We start from the raw sequence: 22,210 nt of genomic DNA, 5'->3' as shown, positions 1-22,210 counted from the left end.
CAGTTCACTGCTGACTTTCCAATCAACTTAATAGTGTTACTACTGTTGCAATCGAGTAATGGAGTAACAGACCTACATCCCAGGTGCCTTACTGAAGACCTCATTCTTATAGAATAGAATTTCTGTTATTGAGTGTCCATAAACTGGCTTAGTGGGGTTTAGATGGTAGCACCCTGGGTGTTGGGGTAATAGACCTTTATCTCAGGTCACAGGTGTGCCTCACTGAAGACCTCACCCTTATAGAATAGAATCTCTATTATTGAGTGTCTATAAACTGCCTCAGTAGGGTCTAGATGGTAGCATCCTGGGTGTTGGGTGGACCTTTATACGACAATAACCCAACCATCCTAACAGCCCCGCGGGTTCAACCAGGAAGTATGTTCGTTGATTCCCATGCTCGTTACTGCCACCCGGAGGTTATGGCAAGCAGTGAAGGGGAAGATGCTTCCAACCCCGGCAAAGTTTCATTACGTCTTCAACTTAAGAGATCTCAGCAGGATATGGCAGGTTGGGTTTCTTATGATAAGTATTAAAGTGGTACCGACTCTACTGAGTGACTGAGCAAGTTTAAACTATGTCTGGTGTATAAGAAGATACCCAGTGCTCCTACAAACAGACCAACACTCTGTAAGTGACAGGATATATATTCTATTTCTCCCACCACACACACAGTTAACCCTCATAGAGTAGACTATAATTACATAAAGGAGACAATGACCTCACAACACAAAGATAAACAAGTTACATTCATTCCACCAGCTCTGCATCACATATAGTAAGGTGGGGAAAAGACGGGACACCTTTCGCACATAATGATGTGAAAAAATAGAATGAGTAAGGTGTCCCATCTTCCCCTACTTTACTATACTTTCTCCACAGGGCATGCTGACAATTGAAAGTGAAGTTACAACTTCTATACAAGTAGTCATGCTGCTATGGAAGCACGAGTGCACGCGTGTCATTGCTGATAGGTTTGTTGGACCACAGGATGAAGCTTGGTTTCATAAAGCAATGAAACAGGTACCAATGTGATGTCATAATATATCTTGGTCAGTATAGTATCATTATTATTGTAATTATTTTGTCCCCCCAAAGACCTCCATTATTCCCCTTATTTCATGAGTTATTTCATAGTCTATTATAAAACAATCATCATGTATTGGCATGCAGGGAAGATATTATTTCCCACTCCAGTTCCCAATATTCTCTCTATGTTGAATATAGTTTTTCTATGGTAGGTTGTAATAGAAGAAGTAGGGCAAGACATGGCAGCTCATGTAGCAGAGGAACCTTTCTTTGTCAACTTCCTACGCGATGCTCCTGAAGCCACAGGTGAGTGGTAGGGGTGGTGGGTTCAAGGCTCACCCACGGTAGTACTCTCTGCTTGGTTGAAAGGTTTGTTTTCTTTGACATTGCGGTCAATTATCATTGTTTGTTTTGATGTAAAAACCATCAGTGAAGCTACTTTAAGACTTCAAAAAGCATGAAATGTATGAAGCCACCATGTATGGTGTGCAACACTCATGTATTAAGCCCCTTTTGGTTTACCAACCTGAGGATAAACACAAAAGTATCATAAGTTGACAGTAAGCGTGAGATATATGAAAACACCGAAATATTTCACAACACTCATATAATAAACCCTCCAATTTAATAGTAAAAGCCACCATGTATGAAATGCAGCACTCATGTATTAAACAGTGGGGTGTATGAATGTATGAATACCCCATGTATGTTCTACAACACGTGTGTATAAAACACGGCTTCCCGATGAAGCAAAAATCACCCTTATGACATCACAGGAGAGGAAGATGATGATGCGGGGTTCGAGGCTCCTAAGATTTACGAACCAATCGAATCATTGGAACAACTTGGTGGAAGATTGGAAGTGTTTCAAGCTTCATATAATGAGTTGATACGAGGAGCTTCCATGGACCTTGTGTTCTTTAGGGTGGGTTGGGTGTATAGGCGTAACTGGTGGGGTGGCTGGGTGGGCAGGTTTACCCTGGGACTTTTGCCACTAAATAAATACCACTCCATTTTATATGGGTGAGGTCCTACGCCAAGGCACGCTATGGAACCTGGATTTATGACAGAGTTGGCTCATTACCTTTAAATTCACACCGTTTAACATATATCTGTGTCAGTGCAAAATATAGTATGAGAATTACATACATTGTTGGTTAAGGGTTGCTGGCAACAATTTGACACACAACCACGGCATCATGACATACCACAGTAATTTCCATATATCAACAGGACGCTATGATCCACTTATTGAAGATATCTCGCATACTGAACACCTCACGAGGAAATGCACTCCTTGTAGGTGTGGGGGGGTCAGGAAAGCAATCTCTTACAAGGCTGGCTTCATTTATTGCCGGGTTTAAGACTTTTCAAATCACATTAACCAGGTAATTGTCCTCGGGGTGGGACTTGAATAGCTTTTCATTGTGGATAGTGTGCCTAGGCAAGAGGTTACCGGTTCAAGGCTGGAAGCCGCCACTATTGTAAAACTGTATGGGTAAAAGACACTTAGTAATTCCTCCAACCCAGTGACTAATCCATGGTTGCCACTCCCATGCCCACAGTCAAGCTGCTAAAGCTATTGCAGTGTGTGGATAAGCAGACATGACTTTTAGTTGGTTTGGTCATTTATATCCTCGTGGGTGGGAACTTGAGTGACTTATCCATGGTTGCCACTCCCATGCCCACAGTCAAGCTGCTAAAGCTATTGCAGTGTGTGGATAAGCAGGCATGACTTTTGGTTGGTTTGGTCATTTATATCCTCGTGGGTGGGAACTTGAGTGACTTATCCATGGTTGCCACTCCCATGCCCACAGTCGAGTTGCTGAAGCTATTGCAGTGTGTGGATAAGCAAACATGACTTTTGGTTGGTTTGGTCATTTATATCCTCGTGGGTGGGAACTTGAGTGACTTATCCGTGGTTGCCACTCCTATCCCACAGTTGAGCTGCTGAAGCTATTGCAGTGTGTGGATAAGCAGACATGACTTTTAGTTGGTTTGGTCATTTATATCCTCGTGGGTTAGAACTTGAGTGGCTTATCAATGGTTGCCACTCCCATGCCCACAGTCGAGTTGCTGAAGCTATTGCAGTGTGTGGATAAGCAGACATGACTTTTGGTTGGTTTGGTCATTTATATCCTCGTGGGTGGGAACTTGAGTGACTTATCCATGGTTGCCACTCCCATGCCCACAGTCGAGTTGCTATTACAGTATGTGGAGAAGCAGTTACTTAACTATATTACAACACAGATCATATGGAGTCAGTAACTTGATGGATGATTTGAAAGTTTTGTACCGAACGGCGGGGCAGGAGGGACACGGGATAACTTTCATTTTCACCGACAACGAAATAAAAGATGAAGCGTTTCTAGAATATCTTAACAATGTGTTGGCTTCTGGTGAGGTATGATGTCACAATGCGGTTTGTAAACAAGAATGAATGAATAAAACCTATTTATTCCCGCGTAGAGAGAGACAGCAGTCGTTATAACACAATTGTCCCATCTCCTACACTTAGTGCCAGTAATGTAACTTCGTGTGGCCACCTATGGGTTTTATTACCCCTTGTGTTGGAGTAATAGGCCAACTTCCAGGTTCCATTATGAATCCAACATGCTGTAGAACCTCACCCTCATAAAATAGACACGTATAATCACACTACTAACCTTGTGAGCTCCTATTTATCATGCAAGATGTTTCCACCCAAGGTATCCAACTTATTCGCACGGGACGAGATAGATGAGATAACCCAGGAACTTGTGCCAGTGATGAAGAAAGAATATCCAAGGCGGCCCCCTACCAATGAAAATCTTTACGACTACTTTTTATCAAGAGTTAAAAGCAACTTACATGTGGTCTTGTGTTTTTCACCAGTGAGTAAAATGAAAAGATATCCTCTAGAATAAAAGTTTCACTATGTTTCTACTATTGTGGGTATATGTGGCCTTGGGAAAGACCCTTAATTAGAGTTGCTCCAGTCAGTAGGACGATTGTAACTAAGTTACTTTACATTTATTAGTCATGTATACCTTACTCAATAATATATAAAAGCAAAGTCACAACATCAAAGTATGCTACCAGTCGTTGTCTGCATTTACATGAAGCAATAAATTTAGAATATTTACATTTCATCGTTCATCGCATCCTAAGGTTGGTGAGAAGTTTCGATCGCGTTCCATGAAGTTCCCGGGTTTGATCTCCGGTTGCACGATCGATTGGTTCGCACGGTGGCCACGCGACGCACTGGTGGCTGTGGCCAGGCATTTTATTTCTAGCTTTGATATCACGTGCACCCCTGAAGTGAAGCAGAGTTTGTATGGAGTAATGGGGGCATTTCAGGTGGGTGTGCTTGACAGTGAGCATGAGGTGTATGGGTCTGTGGGCATCAGGTGCTTTTTCTGGCTGTAAATTTATAACAACGAAAACTACTTTAAAACTTTAAATTAAGCATGAAGTGTATGAAGCCATCATGTATGGTGTGTAACACTCATATACTAAACCCCTTGGTTTCCTGCACCGCATTCTGGTGTATAATACAACACCAAAAACCTTAACACAAGCATGAGTATATATAATGACACACAATATACAACATACATATGAATCTCCCACAGGACTTGGTAGCTGAGGCTTGCACTGATTACTTTGAAAGATTCCGACGACAAACTTATGTTACACCCAAGTCGTATCTTTCATTTCTCAACAGCTACAAGTCAATCTACAAAGAAAAGTTGGATTTGATTGGAAACCTCGCTCATAGAATGAATACAGGTGTGGTAATGTGGGTGGGGAGGGTATAGTGTTGGTTTGGTCATTTATATCCTCGTGGATGGGAAGTTGAGTGACGTATCCATGGTTGCCACTCCCATGCCCACAGTCGAGTTGCTAAAGCTATTGCAGTGTGTGGATAAGCAGACATGACTTTTGGTTGGTTTGGTTATTTATATCCTCGTGGGTGGGAACTTGAGTGACGTATCCATGGTTGCCACTCCCATGCCCACAGTCGAGTTGCTGTAGCTATTGCAGTGTGTGGATAAGCAGACATGACTTTTGGTTGGTTTGGTTATTTATATCCTCGTGGATGGGAACTTGAGTGACGTATCCATGGTTGCCACTCCCATGCCCACAGTCGAGTTGCTAAAGCTATTGCAGTGTGTGGATAAGCAGACATGACTTTTGGTTGGTTTGGTTATTTATATCCTCGTGGGTGGGAACTTGAGTGACGTATCCATGGTTGCCACTCCCATGCCCACAGTCGAGTTGCTAAAGCTATTGCAGTGTGTGGATAAGCAGACATGACTTTTGGTTGGTTTGGTTATTTATATCCTCGTGGGTGGGAACTTGAGTGACGTATCCATGGTTGCCACTCCCATGCCCACAGTCGAGTTGCTGTAGCTATTGCAGTGTGTGGATAAGCAGACATGACTTTTGGTTGGTTTGGTTATTTATATCCTCGTGGATGGGAACTTGAGTGACGTATCCATGGTTGCCACTCCCATGCCCACAGTCGAGTTGCTGAAGCTATTGCAGTGTGTGGATAGACAGACATAACCTTAATTTTACTTAGTACAACGTAAATAACAAAGGGGGCATACCAACGAAAGATCACAAACTTCTTTTTTTAGTTTCAGAGGCTACTTATTTTCATAAAACTTTGGTGTTACCTTTAGATTACAATTATGCATCTCTGCCTATATGCAAAAAGTGATTTTTTGTTGGTACGCAATAAAAATAACCTTGTTGTTCCAGGTCTCAACAAACTGATTGAAGCCACACAGTCGGTAAATGAATTATCAAAGGAACTTGTTGAGAAGGAGAAGGAGCTGGTGGTGGCTTCAAAGAAAGCCGATGATGTGTTAGCTGAGGTCACAGTATCTGCTCAAGCTGCGGAGAAAGTTAAAAGTAAAGTAAGTAGCCGTGTTGACTTATTGTTGGTTCTCACAGTCACAGAGAAATAATAAGTTATAGTTAAAATAATTACACCATCCAATAGGAAGTATTGTACTTATTGGGGTAATGGGCCAATCTTGGCCTAAATCCTAGGACCCATGGCGTGCCATGCTGCGGGACCTCACCCTCATAAAGTTGAATTGTACTTTCAATCAGTTACTTCTAGTACCAGGCATGTAAATTAGTTTTTGTTTATACTACCGTATTGAAAGGGTAATTTTATTCCAACGTTTAGTTTGCCATACTAAAAACATGTTTACATACTGAAGAAGTCACAACAGACTTTTGTACCTTTAATTAAATTGACCTAATCTAAATGTAAAACAAGTTACATTAATATGACTACAGGTCCAGACAGTAAAGGACAAAGCGCAAGGTGTGGCTGATATGATAAATGCCGATAAATCGGTAGCAGAAGAGAAACTGATAGCAGCCAAACCAGCACTTGCGATGGCAGAAGCCGCGTTACAAACCATCAAACCAGCAGATATTGCCACCGTAAGAAAGCTAGGGAAACCCCCTCACCTGATAATGAGGATCATGGATTGCGTGTTGCTTCTTATGAGGGTAAGTGCTGGAATGGAATTGTAATATTATGTTATATAAAAATATTTTTTTATTTTGGTGGAATATAAATATGTTATTCAGGCATACTGTAAATACAGACTTTTTGCTCTTCTGGTAAAAAAAAATATTTCATTGTTTAATCTGCCATTTGACAAGACTCAATCAAAATATGATACAACAAAATAATTTGTTAAATTTTTATAAAATCTTACTGCACGCCATGCATGTCAAGCCACTTGTGTGAAAAAGTATTGAATGAACATTAGATTTCAATCAAACTTTGATTGTCCGGCGCCGTGGTTAGCGTGCCTGCCTCTAACCCAGAGGTAATGGGTTCAAGGCTCGTCGCTGCTACCATTGTGGGCGTATCTGTCCTTGGGCAAGACACTTATCGGGAATTGTTCCAACCCAGTAGTCACTAATGGGTTGTCCAAATTATCAGCCATACATAAAAATGAAAAAAAAATCCAAAAAAATAAACACCCACAAAGTAACATACATGGTAACTCGTAAGCTGGCGCGAGGTGCACACCCCTGTTATAACGACTGTCGTTTTCCGGCCACGCGAGGATAAAGTAAGTTACATTCATTCATTATTTCAGAGAAAAATCAACAAAATTGAGCAAGACCCAGAAAGACCTTGTGTGAAGCCATCATGGGCTGAAGCTTTGAAACTTATGAATGATTCAAAGTTTCTTACAATGTTACTTGAGTTTCCTAAGGTCGGTGTAGTAACAGATGTTGAAACCTATGTCTTAGTACAGTAGATGGTAAATGCAACTGCTGTGATAAGCTTAACACCCCTTGTCCAACTGTAAATAATTCTGTGAATCTGGCTCTGATCTAGTTCTGAATTTAAACGATTCTTGTAAGGGAATAACAGTCAGGATCAAGGGCTACGAAATAGTTAACAGACAAAAATCTTTGCTTCTTAGCAGTCTGTATTGCTTCTTTTGCAAAGACTAATGATTCCACCTTGGATGAAATGTATTCTAACATATACATGATGAACTTATTATACATTATAAGATATACATATTCCACTTTGGATGAAGTGTATTATAGGATATATATTTAATGTTTGATGTAGATGAAATGTATATCTAAATCTTTTAATACATCTCTAATCTTTGGTGTAACCCCAGGACTCGATAACTGGTGAGATGGTTGATCTATTGGAACCGTATCTCAACCAGGAAGATTATACGTTTGAATCCGCCAAGAAAGTTTGTGGCAACGTAGCTGGGTTGTTATCATGGACGGAAGCTATGGCTACTTTCTATGCTATTAATAGAGAAGTGTTGCCGCTCAAGGTTTGTGTAAAAGGTGTAAGCTTGAGGTGTATGGGTGGTGGTTTTGTCATGGAAACACTGGATTATTGTAGTGTATGGTTAGGCTTGGCAGTTTTGCTTGAAATAACACCAACATCTGAAGGCATGTTATGTTTTAGCATCCCTATACACTTTCAATAGCTTTAACCCTCGTATTATGTGTCTATACAAGAAGCAGCACCACAGTATATTGCCTTCACCACATTAATCAATGAGGTTTCCTATGTTTAACAACTATAAATGTAACTTCATTTTTACAATGTTTGTTAGTGGTTTGAACTCAGCGTCTACCACTCAAACTTCTGTTATCCTCGATTGTTGTTGCAGGCAAACCTTGTGGTACAAGAGCGCCGACTAGCGGTTGCAATGGGTGACCTGGCGGAAGCACAAGCAATATTGGACGAGAAGCAATCAGAGTTAGATGCCGTGCAAGCTGTGTATGATAATGCAATGAAGTCTAAGCAAGTATGCATGACATGAGTGGTTAGTTGTCATTTATATCCTCGTGGGTGGGAGCTTGAGTGACTTATCCATGGTTGCCACTCCCATGCCCACAGTCGAGTTGCTGTAGCTATTGCAGTGTGTGGATAAGCAGACATGACTTTTGGTTGGTTTGGTCATTTATATCCTCGTGGGTGGGAGCTTGAGTGACTTATCCATGGTTGCCACTCCCACAAACTAAATAAAAAATACAATAAAAGTAAAAAACAAGATTGAAATCCCAATGTACAGCCATGAGTGTTTTACACTCCTATGCCCACAGTCTAGCTGTTAAATCTCCTTTATGACATCACAGGACCTGATTGATGATGCAGAGGCATGTAAACAAAAGATGAATAATGCTAAGGCTCTGATTGGTGGGTTGGGTGGGGAGAAAATAAGATGGACAGAAGCAAGCAGGAGATTCCAACAGGTTACCATTTATTTTCCTTGTTTATTGTGATCAATACTGTACCATGACTTGCTAGAGCTCTAATATTGTAAGAAAGTTTCTATTTTGTTTGTTTAGTTTTCTGATAAATATTAAGGTAAACTGGGGTCATGGCTCAGTGGATAACGTGCTTGCACAGTAATAAAAGGATACTGGGTTTGAAGCCTAAGGCTGCCACCACTGTAGACATATGGGAGTCTAGGTTGTTCAAATTGTTGGCCATTCATTAAAACAACTGCAATGAAGTTACACATGTGGTAACTTGTATGGCCCCTGAGATGCATACAGATGATTAACTTACAAACACTCCACAAACAGGAGATCAACAGATTAGTTGGTGATGTACTTCTCTGCTGCGGATTCCTCTCTTACTCTGGACCTTTCAAACAAGAGTTTCGTCTTCTTCTCATTGGAAGTTGGAAGAAAGAAATGAGGAAAAATAAAATCCCTTTTAATGAGGTTAGTTGTAAAAGTTGTTGCTTAAATGCATGAAACCTTGGGTGGCGGGATATGCAGCCAGACCCTAGAATTTATGCACTACATTAATCAGTAAATTACGGCCAATATGATGGGATTTATTTCACAAATTGTGAGTATCACCAGTATTTATAAAAGTTTGATGACCATTGCACGAAAGTGTATAGGGTTCGGCATTAAGTTTGATTGTTGGCATAATTAAATTTATTACGATAGCAAACTTACACTTACAGCTTCGAGCTTTTACCTAAAACGAACATCTTTTGCAGAGTTTAGACGTCACATCAATGCTGGTAGATTCAAATACAATAAATGAATGGAATCTACAGGTAAGTTTCAACATATGTATTATACAATGTTGCGTCATAAATACTTTGAATGGTCATTATATTTTACATGCATGAAGTCCTACAACATGCTAAGATACCTGGAAAACACTTTAAAATACGGCAATCTTTTATACTTTGATATAGGCCACGCAAAGTGCGTTGCAAAGTGTTGTGTGACTTGTGTCAAAGCAGTTTATATCTAAAGTAGAGCAACACGATAATAATAACACAGTGGTTCTACCACAAAGGGATTACCAAGTGATGGATTGTCAGTTCAAAACGGGATCATCGTCACCAAGGCAGGAAGATATCCTCTGCTTATTGATCCTCAAACACAGGGGAAGACTTGGATCAAAAGAAGAGAAAAAGAAAACAATCTTCAGGTGGTGATACCTCATGCTTATTATCTAATTTAGTTGGTTTGGTCATTTATATTCTCGTAGGTGGGAACTTGAGTGACTTATCCATGGTTGCCACTCCCATGTCCACAGTCGAGTTGCTGAAGCTATTGTAGCGAATGTAAAACAGTCAATGACTTAATCTTACCATCCTAGATCACAAGTTTAAACCACAAATACTTCCGAACACATTTGGAAGACTCCCTGTCTCTTGGTCGCCCCCTGCTGGTGGAAGATATTGGGGAGGAAATAGATCCCGTCCTTGACAATGTGCTTGAGAAAAACTTCATCAAATCGGGATCAACATTCAAGGTGGGAGTCGTTTTGGTGTTGAAATTGGTTGTCCTTGTAATTTGGAGGGCACACCTAAGACCTGGGATGTAGGTCTATTACCCCAACACACAGGGTGCTACCATCTAGACCCCACTGAGGTAGTTTATAGACACTCAATAATAAAGATTCCATTCTATAAAGGTGAGGTCTTCAGTGAGGCACACCTAAGACCTGGGATGTAGGTCTATTACCCCAACACCCAGGCAACATCTATAGATACATTACCTTAACATGTTGCCAACATCTATACCCCACTGAGTCTGCACAAGGTATAACACATAAAATATAACACACCATTCTTCCCAGGTTAAACTTGGTGACAAGGAGGTTGATGTGATGGATGGCTTTGGAATGTTCCTGAGCACCAAGCTAGCCAACCCTGCATACACACCAGAGGTTAGCGCTCGAACGTCAATCGTGGATTTCACCGTCACTATGAAGGGTTTGGAGGATCAACTACTTGCGAGGGTCATTGTTACTGAGAAACAGGTAAGTTCGAGTAGAAGCTGAAGGGTACGAGGTTCAAGGTCCATTGTAGTGGTTGCTTGACCCTTTTAATATGGTACCCGATGGTAACAGATATTAAATTAACCTATTTTAGTAAGAAACAGGGACTTTGGGTTATGGCTGAAGGGTATACGGTTCAAGACCCACTGTGTAGTTAGCCTGGCTAAAGATGATGACTAATGACAAAGAGTTAAATTAACATCATCATATTTTACTCACAGGAACTTGAAGCTGAAAGGATTGAACTATTGGAAGATGTTACAAAGAATAAACGGAAGATGCAGGAACTTGAAGATAATCTTCTATTTAGATTAACATCAACTGAAGGGTCACTGGTAGAGGATCACAGTCTTATACAAGTTCTACAGGTTTGAAAATGGGTGAACAAAGAGTGTCGTTGTATGCATAGTCGCCTAGGTTTCAAAATAAACGAAGAGGCGGTATTTTTTATAACGTAGACTCTGTAGAGCAAAGACGAGTAACATCAAATACCTGGTACCAAGACTTTGTTTAGCTTTGATTGTGCACAACTTATATGACAATGGTGGTTGTTGATGTAGGTTATGATATGATTGTTGTGGTGAGAGGGATGTCCAGGTGCTCGCTTTGGTGGGGGAATATTTCTTTAAGTTATCCCATTAACTTTACACCTATGCACAACAGGTCACAAAAACTACAGCAGAGGAAGTCAGTGAGAAGTTGACGGTGGCTGAAGAGACAGAACAGAAGATAAGCACCGCCAGGGAGGAGTATCGACCAGTTGCAAGTAGAGGTTCAATCCTTTACTTTCTAATTACTGAGATGTCATTGGTGAACGTGATGTATCAAACGTCACTGGCTCAGTTCTTACAAGTGTTTGACCACAGCATTCAAAGGTTGGTGCGTGTAGTAAGCTTAAAAGTTGGTGCTGTCTAAATGACAAAGTGACTGAGTATGTTAGTTATAGAATGTATCAAACACCTGGGCCTTACGCTTTAGTTCTTAAGAATTACCACCAATGTTATGTGGAGGCAACAGAAAATTCTGTAAAAAAACTGTACCACACAAACTTGATCACTTTTTCTAAGTACAAATGTACAAGCACAAAACATTCAACTTAAAATTAAAACAACATAACATATTAATAGTTTTTTTGGTGACACTTACACTGTGTCAAACTGACAATGAGTTTTTAACTTGTGTTTTTCCAAACTTCTACAACAGAACAGAACCCAGCATGTGTTTGATTCCATTTCCACATTATTTTACACAGGTCCTCCAAGTCTCCAATTCCAGCCAAGAGGATTTCCAACATCATTGATTATCTTACCTTTGCTGTGTTCTGCTACACAGCAAGAGGTTTATATGAAGAACACAAGTTCCTTTTCACCCTACTACTTGCCCTCAAGATTGATATACAAGCAGGGAGGGTTTCAAACACAGAGTTTGATGTTTTGATTAAAGGTGGCATTGTTTTCCTTCTTTACTAAACTATTATAATGTTATATATACATATATGGTGGGGTGAGGGAAGATGGGACACCTCTTCATTCGATTTTCTTGTCCTATTGAGTAGCAAACAAAGAACATTCAAAGAGTTATAAACCGAATCCTCACGACTCCCATAGACCGTTGTTAATAGTTTACGCCATCAGGATATTTAGATATTATTTGCTAAAGGTGTCCCATCTTTTCCCAACCTACTATACTAAGGTTTTGTTTAAACGTTGGCCACTTTACTTGAGCCACATAATTGCTGTGTTTAACCCACCCAAAGTATTTTTCATGGCATAGTGGTGACATAAATATGGTCCCAGGTGGAGCAGCTTTGGACATGAATTCAGTTGAACCAAAACCCAAGAAATGGATTCTTGATGTGACTTGGTTAAACCTGGTGAGACTTGCACAACTACCACAGTTCAAACAAATAACTTCACAGATATCTTCAAACGACAAGTAATTATCCATCTGTTGTTACAGTAATAGTATATGCAGTGGCAGACAATATAAAGTAAGGGTAGTCCATTCAAGCCAATTTGGTTTCGCTAACCTATTTTTGTATAAATTGCCAGCAATACAAAACAACAGAAACAAACCATCAAAATACTTACCAATGAAGTTACATACATGGTAACTCAGAAAGGGACCACAAAGAGTATAAAACAGAACACTGGTATAATAACGACTGTCTGTCATTGCCCACTTGTGCAATTACAACTGTCATTGTCCCACCACATAAGGATAAATAGTTACATCCAATATTCACTAACCCCAATCACCAACAAAGTTACATACATGGTAACTCATAAGCTGGTATGAGCCGAGGTGTATAAACTCTCATGTTATATTGACTGTTTTTTTTTCCGTCCATGCGAGGGTAAAGTAAGTTACATTCATTTATTCACCCCCATTACCTGAAATCATTCTCCAGATCTTGGAAGTCCTGGTTTGATGAGGAAGCACCAGAGGAATGCGACATCCCTGAAGGTTACACTAAATCCCTTGATGTATTCCGGAAGTTTCTTCTCATCCGTAGCTGGTGTCCTGACCGCACGATGGCAATGGCGAGGTACTTCATCCTCGATTCACTGGGGAAGAGGGTGAGGATTGTGATGTCATAATTAAAACTGTTTATGTCACAAATTGTGATAATAAGTCTGTGTGACATCACTATTATTTTTATTCACACAATTTCGCAAAAAAAAATTAACATTTTTCTTAATTTACAAATTAACACAATCAGGTATTGCCGGGTTCAATGCTTAATACTAAATATATGTGTTGATAGGCAAGAAAGCAGGACATTTAGCTCACATTGACCTAACTTAGTAGACAATGGTTACTATAATGAGGTGTGCCACAGTGTAGGACCCCACCCCCTAAAATACACATGGGTTAAAACCCCTAACCCCATGTTTCAACCCCCAGTATGCTGATGGTGTTACTTTAAACTTGGAGTTAATGTACGAGGAGAGTGACAACCACACCCCAATGATATGCCTGCTATCCATGGGGTCAGATCCAACCGATCAGATTGAGAGACTCGCTAAAAAGTTGGCGATTCGTGAGTTTTTGTAGTAGTTTGAAATATCCAGGTTTTTCTTAGTTTCAATATTTCTAAACCTCAAGTTTAGGATATTTTTTCAATTGGTTTATCTTTGCGTGTTTTAGTGGCTGACATTTTGTTTTAATTAATATGATCTTCATTATTATACTAACACTTGGCATGTTTTGTGTCTGTCATTTCTTTTTTTTGTTTAATAAATATAATCTTCCTTATCGTATCTAAAGAGATAAATAAATTGTATGTAATCCTCCCACCTGCATAAGCAGAATATGACACAACATTGTTTACTCAAGGTTGCCAAGCCATTTCCATGGGACAAGGACAGGAAGTACATGCACGAAGATTGTTACAACAAGCCACAACAGAGGGAGGGTGGGTTCTGTTTCAAAACTGTCATCTTGGCCTTATGTTTATGGAGGAACTTCTAGAATCGGTGAGTTTATGATTGAATGCAACTTGGGTTTATGGGTGAAACAAATTGGCTGACTATTTGGACAACCCATTACTGATCACTTAGTCAAGTGGAAGCAATTGTTGTTGGCAGTGTCGAGTCTTGAACCTATAACTTCTACCTTAATAGTACTATCCACAAATTGAAAGCAAATATATCCAATTTTATGTCTGATAATATATTTGTGGGCGTTAGACCTGTCACAGGTTTGTCAATAAAGCAACTGCTCATTTGAATCCTAACATTATCTAACGCTGTATCAACCACAATAGATCCAGACGCTTCCACCGGAGACCCACCCAACCATGAGGGTTTACATCACCACTGAAGTAAACGATAAATTCCCCATCACTTTGCTACAAATGTCGACCAAGTTCACCAACGAGCCTCCACAAGGAATGAAGGCGGGTTTGAAGCGAACGTATGCTGGAGTTACTCAAGAACAGGTTAGTAATAGACTTTGAAATTCACGGTGGCTTGTGGCAAATAACATGAATTTGCCACGAAAAGTATGTAATATAAATGCCATCTGAAACCAACAACTGAACTGACTGTGCTAGGTATGTGTATACACATTAATTAACAAGAAGGGAAATTTCTCAACTTAGTCCTTAGCTATGACAAACCAAAATAACTTGCACCTCACAACTAGAGAATAAATAAATCCTCACAACTTTGTCCCCAGCTTGAAGTGACCAACATGCCTCAATGGCGCCCTCTCCTGTACACCACAGCCTTCCTCCACTCGGTGGTACAAGAGAGGCGTAAGTTTGGGCCACTAGGGTGGAATATTCCGTATGAGTTCAACCAATCAGACTTCACGGCCAGTGTACAGTTTATACAAAACCACCTTGATGATATTGACCCTAAAAAGGTTTCAATTATTTCGTAATGCTTGCATATATGTGTCGTTGCTGCCAGACACTTTCGGTATCTATATCAGTGAAGCCCTATTGTGAGGCAAGCAATGGAACAGAGATTTAGAACAGAGTTTGTCATTACCACAACTGAGGGTTCAAAAACTTCTGTATCTCCATTCCTGTGCATTCATTAAAACCTCAGCCTCATGTTGCAACAACTAGGTTAACACAATGTTACATCGCAGGGCGTCTCCTTCAAGACCATCAACTACATGATCGGTGAAGTTAACTACGGCGGTCGCGTCACCGATGATTACGACAAAAGATTGCTCAACACTTTCTGTAAAGTTTGGTTCGGGGAACAAATGTTTGACGCCAAGTTTTCATTCTTTGCTAAAGGTAAGTTGTAAGATGAGTGTCCTTCCTGTTGGCTTACTAAACTGAGATCATAAAACATAGTTCAGAAGTAGGCCTGTTTTACACCATGTGTAGATGGTTCATATACCTCAGGCAGGCTACATTAAAACCTACAAATATATTTATACATGGTTAAGTTCCTGTACATGCAGCATGCCTCGAACAGATTTAAAACAATTTGACAACCAGTGAAAGCAATGGCACTTGTCAGAATTAAGTAATTAATGCTTATAATTTACCACCAGTATAAATATATGTTGTTCCACCATGCAGGAGGTTATGTTATACCTCGATGTTCCAATGTGGCAGACTACAGACTTGCCATTGAAAATCTACCTGACGTGGATTCTCCAGAAGTGTTTGGTCTTCATCCAAATGCAGACATCACTTATCAGACTAACACAGCTAACCAGGTGATAATAATTTCTTTACTGTGGACATGGTAGGGGTCATATTATTAAATTGCAATTCGCATTTTGCGATGAATAAATCGCCTTTCACGATGGGAAAAAGCTACCTAGCGTATAAAAACACAGTAAAGTTTATGTAAAGTTGGCGTCCTCACAGTAAGGTCAACTTGGCTACCATTGTGGGCATATGATACAATACCCACTTCCTCAAACAAGCCATACATTCCAGGTGTTCACCACCACACAAAGCATCCAACCCAAAGATTCAGGAGGAGGATCTGGTGAAACGAGGGAGTCGGTTGTGGAGAGATTGGCCACCGAGATGTTGGAGAAACTTCCTCCTGATTATCGAGCTCATGAAGTAAAGGAGAGGATAGTTAAGATGGGGATCAGTGATCCTCTTAATATCTTCCTTAGACAAGAGGTAACCGTTGACTTAGCCAGGCCATTGAATGTACAGTACTCGTTGTATACCAGTCTGTCTGACTAAAACAGAGATTGCTTCGGTTAAGGGTTTAAGGGGACTTAACTGGTATAATGCTTGGATGAGCGTCTTATAGAAATCCGTTGTCATCAAAGCGTAAGAGAGGGTCTGGCTACGTATCAAACTAACACTTCTGTTACCTTTAAATGATGTGTGGCATTGGCATGAAACAAAAAATCCATGTTATAACAACTGTTGTTGCCCCCCACCCTAGAAAGATAAATAAGTTACATTCATTCTTTCATCTTCTACAGGTTGACCGAATGCAGAAAGTAATAGCTTGTGTCCGAACAACACTCACTGACCTACAGCTTGCAATAGAAGGCACCATTATAATGAATGAAGCATTACGCTGCGCATTGGACAGCATATTTGATGCACAAGTGCCCGCAGCATGGACCAAGGTTCGTTACTTCTAGTCAAGAAATCAACAAATATTTCTGAAATTTTTTAAGACACAATTTTTCCATTGGGTTAAAAATGGTAGCTTTATACACCTTGTGCTCACTGTTAATGTGGGATACTATCAAGTTTATATTTGCATGTTACACAGTTACAGACCACATGTGAAAGGCTAGATTCAATCTGTACATTCACAAAACACGACTGACACTACTGACAATACCCCCCTGTTTTATCTTAGATTTCCTGGGATTCGGCCACCATTGGTTTCTGGTTCACAGGATTGTTGGATAGGAATGCTCAGTTCCATACTTGGTTGTTTGATGGAAAACCAAACCAATTCTGGATGACTGGGTTCTTCAACCCACAGGTTTGTGTGGAATATAAACAGCTCATGCTCATTGTCGAGTTGGAATTAGTTAAATGTCAGTTTATTGTAAAACAAGCTTCTACCTTGACATGAAGAGTGTGCACTTTGTATAAAACAAATGTGGTTTTTCAAAACATTAGAAAGACCCTAAAACTTGACAGAGTACATTTGTCAAAAAGATGCCATATTTTACTTAGCAGCAGGTCAAGCTTCCTAATAATTAGACAAGAATGAAACTACAACAATAACTCAAATTCCAGGGATTCCTGACAGCCATGAGACAAGAGATAACTCGCCATCACCAAGGATGGGCATTAGATGGCGTGGTCTTGCATAATGAGATCACCAAGATGTTAAAAGAGGATGTGACATGCCCTCCCAATGAAGGGGTTTATGTTTATGGATTGTTTCTAGATGGGGCTGGATGGGATAAAAGGAACACGAGACTTATAGAGCCGGCTAATAAGGTGAACGGTTTGTTTACGAGATGGTTAAATGAGTTGACGTGTTGTGCCCAAGGACACATGTGCCCACAGTGGTGGGAGAGGTGACAAGCATTAAACTGTATGTCACTTTGTATGATAAAAGGTGCAGGGAAAATTAAGTTATGAAAAGGGGTAGTTTTGCATGTGGTCGAACTTGGAGTAATTATGGTTAAGTATCTTGACTGTCTTGCCCAAAGATATATTAACATATACTTCAACAATGGTGGCATTGAAGTTTGAACTCTGTATACTGTAGTTAGGATTGAGAAATATAGAGAATACTAAGTTTAAGTTTATATGGGGCAATCTATTAATTATGATAATTTCAACAGGTTCTGTTTGCAAATCTACCAGTTGCTCACGTGTTTGCTATAAACGCATCGAGCAAAGACTCGTCAACCAAATGTAAATCAGGCTACGTGTTCTACGACTGCCCTGTGTATAAAAAACCACGACGTACTGACCTTACCTATATATTCCCGCTTAAACTTAACACAACAGTCGCGCATGGTTCAGATAGATGGACACTGAGGGGGGTGGCACTTTTATGTGACACCAAGTAATAAACAAACTTGTCACAACAGTTACACACCCTCAAACGACAACAATTGGACACATAACAAGTTCTTTTGTTGAACTATTTTAAACAGAAGGGAAAAAGTATAAATTTACCATTCTACTCTACATTAACAAAACTAATAGCCTATGTATTATTTCTTAAGCAATGTATATCAATCACAAAACCTTTTTCTACAAGTTTGACACACAATCATAATGACTTAAATATAATCATAATGACATGTAATACTTTAACATACAATCATATTTTATTTCATTTTAGCTTACCTTTTTAGATTTCTCTACTTGTTTAATTCATTTTGTGCATTCATCATCTGCTACTTAACACAAGCTGTTGTAGTGTAAAGATAGACTGCTTTGTGCTTTCGGTAGCAAAATAATGTTAAATTCACCGGATTGAAAACAAAAGCCAGATCTGCACTCCCAAAAGCACGCTATTTTCTATTTGTAAAATTAAGTTTTAACGCATTAAGATTAAGCCTTAATAAATATGGCCAAAAGTACTAGCCTATCTAACTCTTTGTAAGACATTCCAGGACGCTTTCTTAATTGCTAGTTTACCTGCTAATGCTATTACATCATTTAAAATACGTGAATTAGCTGGTATAGTACGCAAAATAAAATTTTAGATTAGACAAAAGTTAACTGTTTGCAAATATTGTGTCACTTTTAAACCAAAAATTTAGGCGCGAAAATATAGTCGTTAGACGGCGGGATTTTATATTTTTTCTGATATGACCGTAAATAGGGGGCATTTCTTGGGACAAACCTAATTAAGTTTTGTATTTATTTTGTGCTTGAACAAAGGGTGGATGCAATATTATAAGTGAAAAATAAGTTAAAAGTATAAGTCCATGCTGTAAAAATTGTTCACACTAGATATAAAATTCTCTGTTAAACTGAAATATGCAATTACTTGGGCAGATAACGTTTAAAAGGTGAGTTATAAAATAAATTTTATCCTGTGAAAACTTTCACGTCGTGATGCAAAGTCAACCGCCATTTTGTCCATCTCACGAAGAGCAAACTGTGATAATTTGTGAATACACACGACAAATAGCTTCATTTTGATTTTAAGGTGATGATTTGGTCGCTTAGCCATCCAAGACCTTCATTTAACCCTTCGCCTGTTAGAGCATTGCATGGACAAATATGCCACGGTCTCCCTGTAGGGGATTTACCCATGTTCCTACGTATGGGGCTTCCCCCACGTACCCATTCACCCGCATCAAGCCCCATTAGTTGCGCGCATTTAACAGCTGATACTGATTGACGTAAATCACTCTTGTTGGAAAAGAAAAGAAAGGGAAGACTTCGTTTTTGGACGATCTGGAAAAATACAATCTTCAATTCCAGTATATGTGGTAACTTGCAAACAGCACGAGATGCATGAAAAAGAACACCGGTGTTATAACAACTCTCATTGACCAGCCATGTGCGGATAAACAAGTTTTAATAAAAATAATTATTTTAAGTTTTACTATAGAACCGCCACGTTTTACCTGTTTGTGACGTAACAGTTGGTTTAATTCTTCTTTCGCGACCGTCATTCGAATTCTATCTGTGCTGTCAACAACGAAAATTATTGCGTCACAAGAGTTATAGTAATGCTCCCATAAGCTTCTGTAGCGTCCCTGTGTGATATTAATGATACTATAGTTAACCCATAGAAACATTAATAAATACTAAACTATACATGACTTGACTAATGCCAACGAATATGGCCGGTAATTGATCCAACCCAGTGATCAAATGTTCAACCATTAGAAAAAAACAAACAAAGTTAATAAAAAAAACAATCACCGACAAAGTTGCGTACGTTTTAGCTCGTAAGCACGAGGTATATGAAACAGAACACCCGTGTTATATATTACTGTCATTAAGTTACATTCATTCAGAACATAAACCCTCACCTGGCCTGACATATCAAACACGGTGAACGACAATGCCCCCGCATTGAACTGCTCCACACAAAATCCAACTGTTGGAACGACTTCAACGTTTCTGGATCGAACCGGTTTTAACTGGTTGATGATGGTTGACTTGCCACTGTTATCAAGTCCCACGCATAAGATGCGAGCTTCTTTCTTCTTTAACTGACGGTAAGCACATTTAAACTTGATGCAAAAACTAAGAACGTTACGATAAGTATTGATGTTCTTCAGAATTTTCCCAATGGACCTTTCCTATGCAGGACACGACATCTTTAGATGAATGAATGTAACTTATACTTTATCCTCCCGTAGCTGAAAAACGACAGTCGTTATAACACGGGTGTTCTGTTTCATAAACCTGGTGCCAGCTTTCGAGATACCATGTATGTTACTTTGTGAGTGATTTTTTTTAAAGAGGGGAGTGGGGATTTTTTATTTTTTATGCATGACGGCTGATAATTTGGACAACCCATTAGTAAACACTAGGTTAGAGCAGGCCTAATTTTCTCTGCAAACCCTTAACCATACACACAATACACTCACGTTTAACCAGCTTGCAAGTTTATCCAAAATACCCATCAGCTTTGTATGTCATGGTAGCTTCATTAAGTCGACCTAAACAATATAAACTACCCTGAACGAAAAATTACAGTTATAGGTTAAACATGAGCAGAATGCAGACTTTTATACAGCCACTAACCAGACTACACTTATATAGATAAATAAACACTATAATATGATGGCATAGCAAAAACTGAATTAATTAAAACAACAATGAGAAAGGAACAAGTAGAAAAAACGACATTCATTCAAAACAGCAGATTAAAAACTATTACAGGATAACAGTGCCCAATATGAAATAAAGCTGCTGATCTCAACGTACGATATAAATCTACAACACACAATGTGACTCCGTCCATACGCATGCTATCTTTATGTATTTAACTTTGTACAGCTAATATACAAACGTATGCAAAACCCCTATTCAACAAAGCTATACAAAACTTAACAAACAGCCCAACACCAAAGTACATGCTACTGTATACATTTGATTCAACCACTGACAAAAACGTATACGATGCCCCTATTCAACATACCTATACACAAACCTAAAGCACGCGGACTCTGCTTTTCTAAACCTTTTATAACTTTGCTACACACGCTTTTATAATACCTCGGCCTACTTTAATTTCAAGCACTTGAAACCGATTGCTTTCAAATTAATATTTCTGCAACAGACCTAAAGCTACGAAGTGTGGACGCCTGTTGAGGTAAAGTGAGTGGAAACTTGGGTTTTATTGACAGAAGCAGTGAATTGAACAAAGGTCTTTCATTGTACGCTGTTATTTTAGCTGAGGTATAAGTTTCAGTCTCAACGCTTCTGGAATTTCCAACCACAACAACGGGAAGTTAGGAGTTTGTAAAAATGTGTGAAAAGTATAACATTTTACGGCTATGCACACCGAAGGACTTGACGTTTTTAAATATTGCAAGAAAATTGTCATGTATAGTAGGATGGGGGAAGATGGGAAACCTTTTTATTTTATTTTCTCGACCTATTTGGTAGTAAACAAAAAAACATTTAAAGAATTATAAAACCTTATCCTCACGACTCACATAGCCCGTTGTTAACTGTTTAAAACACGATTAGGATATTTAAACATCATTTGCCAAAAGTGTCCTGTCTTCCCCATCCTTACAATATGATGGTTTTTGTAGTAACTACAATAAAAAAGCTGCCGGGGCAATGACAGTCATTACAACACGGGTGTTCTGTCTTCGTACACCTAGTGTCAGTATCATATTCGAGACTTTACTGAATGATTTGAGGCAAAAACTTATACATGCTAGCAATGGCAGCGCTGGTCCTCGAACCCTTATTCTCTGATATAAAGGCGGACGCTTTAACTACTACTGTGCCAC

At 39.4% G+C, this 22,210-nt stretch overlaps 2 protein-coding genes across 4 annotated transcripts in view; one reads left to right on the top strand and one right to left on the bottom strand.

The window, feature by feature from the left end:
- LOC100186822 (dynein heavy chain 5, axonemal-like) overlaps positions 1 to 18,994 on the top strand; it is a 48,091-nt gene extending 29,097 nt beyond the window's left edge. For all 3 annotated transcript variants that reach the window (XM_018814383.2, XM_026837014.1, XM_026837015.1), the window contains 36 exons: positions 355 to 507; positions 880 to 1,020; positions 1,239 to 1,332; positions 1,803 to 1,951; positions 2,260 to 2,414; positions 3,277 to 3,430; positions 3,735 to 3,899; positions 4,177 to 4,365; positions 4,641 to 4,797; positions 5,776 to 5,933; positions 6,325 to 6,543; positions 7,146 to 7,265; positions 7,689 to 7,856; positions 8,202 to 8,339; positions 8,671 to 8,787; positions 9,124 to 9,264; positions 9,552 to 9,611; positions 9,860 to 9,994; positions 10,166 to 10,321; positions 10,649 to 10,831; positions 11,071 to 11,217; positions 11,513 to 11,724; positions 12,102 to 12,292; positions 12,646 to 12,784; positions 13,260 to 13,428; positions 13,757 to 13,892; positions 14,189 to 14,328; positions 14,619 to 14,792; positions 15,032 to 15,220; positions 15,452 to 15,605; positions 15,897 to 16,036; positions 16,263 to 16,457; positions 16,772 to 16,921; positions 17,161 to 17,289; positions 17,550 to 17,756; positions 18,107 to 18,994. In XM_018814383.2, the coding sequence (XP_018669928.1) occupies positions 355 to 507; positions 880 to 1,020; positions 1,239 to 1,332; positions 1,803 to 1,951; positions 2,260 to 2,414; positions 3,277 to 3,430; positions 3,735 to 3,899; positions 4,177 to 4,365; positions 4,641 to 4,797; positions 5,776 to 5,933; positions 6,325 to 6,543; positions 7,146 to 7,265; positions 7,689 to 7,856; positions 8,202 to 8,339; positions 8,671 to 8,787; positions 9,124 to 9,264; positions 9,552 to 9,611; positions 9,860 to 9,994; positions 10,166 to 10,321; positions 10,649 to 10,831; positions 11,071 to 11,217; positions 11,513 to 11,724; positions 12,102 to 12,292; positions 12,646 to 12,784; positions 13,260 to 13,428; positions 13,757 to 13,892; positions 14,189 to 14,328; positions 14,619 to 14,792; positions 15,032 to 15,220; positions 15,452 to 15,605; positions 15,897 to 16,036; positions 16,263 to 16,457; positions 16,772 to 16,921; positions 17,161 to 17,289; positions 17,550 to 17,756; positions 18,107 to 18,337 (5,655 nt within the window). In that variant the 3' untranslated portion in view covers positions 18,338 to 18,994. The remainder of the gene's footprint in view (positions 1 to 354; positions 508 to 879; positions 1,021 to 1,238; positions 1,333 to 1,802; positions 1,952 to 2,259; positions 2,415 to 3,276; positions 3,431 to 3,734; positions 3,900 to 4,176; positions 4,366 to 4,640; positions 4,798 to 5,775; positions 5,934 to 6,324; positions 6,544 to 7,145; positions 7,266 to 7,688; positions 7,857 to 8,201; positions 8,340 to 8,670; positions 8,788 to 9,123; positions 9,265 to 9,551; positions 9,612 to 9,859; positions 9,995 to 10,165; positions 10,322 to 10,648; positions 10,832 to 11,070; positions 11,218 to 11,512; positions 11,725 to 12,101; positions 12,293 to 12,645; positions 12,785 to 13,259; positions 13,429 to 13,756; positions 13,893 to 14,188; positions 14,329 to 14,618; positions 14,793 to 15,031; positions 15,221 to 15,451; positions 15,606 to 15,896; positions 16,037 to 16,262; positions 16,458 to 16,771; positions 16,922 to 17,160; positions 17,290 to 17,549; positions 17,757 to 18,106) is intronic.
- Positions 18,995 to 19,113: 119 nt separating this feature from the next.
- LOC100183617 (ADP-ribosylation factor-like protein 6) lies at positions 19,114 to 20,923 on the bottom strand. Its single transcript, XM_002128656.5, has 4 exons — positions 20,831 to 20,923; positions 20,267 to 20,449; positions 19,856 to 19,987; positions 19,114 to 19,682 (listed from the first exon to the last, which is right to left on the bottom strand). The coding sequence occupies exons 1-4, from the start codon at positions 20,864 to 20,866 to the stop codon at positions 19,416 to 19,418; spliced, it is 618 nt and encodes a 205-aa protein (XP_002128692.1). The 5' UTR covers positions 20,867 to 20,923; the 3' UTR covers positions 19,114 to 19,415.
- Between the last annotated feature and the right edge of the window lie 1,287 nt (positions 20,924 to 22,210).

Source organism: Ciona intestinalis, chromosome 12, assembly GCF_000224145.3.
Source record: "Ciona intestinalis chromosome 12, KH, whole genome shotgun sequence".
Lineage (NCBI taxonomy): Eukaryota > Metazoa > Chordata > Ascidiacea > Phlebobranchia > Cionidae > Ciona > Ciona intestinalis.
The sequence above is the reverse complement of the archived record's forward strand: the minus strand, read 5'-3'. Positions and strand labels throughout refer to the sequence as shown.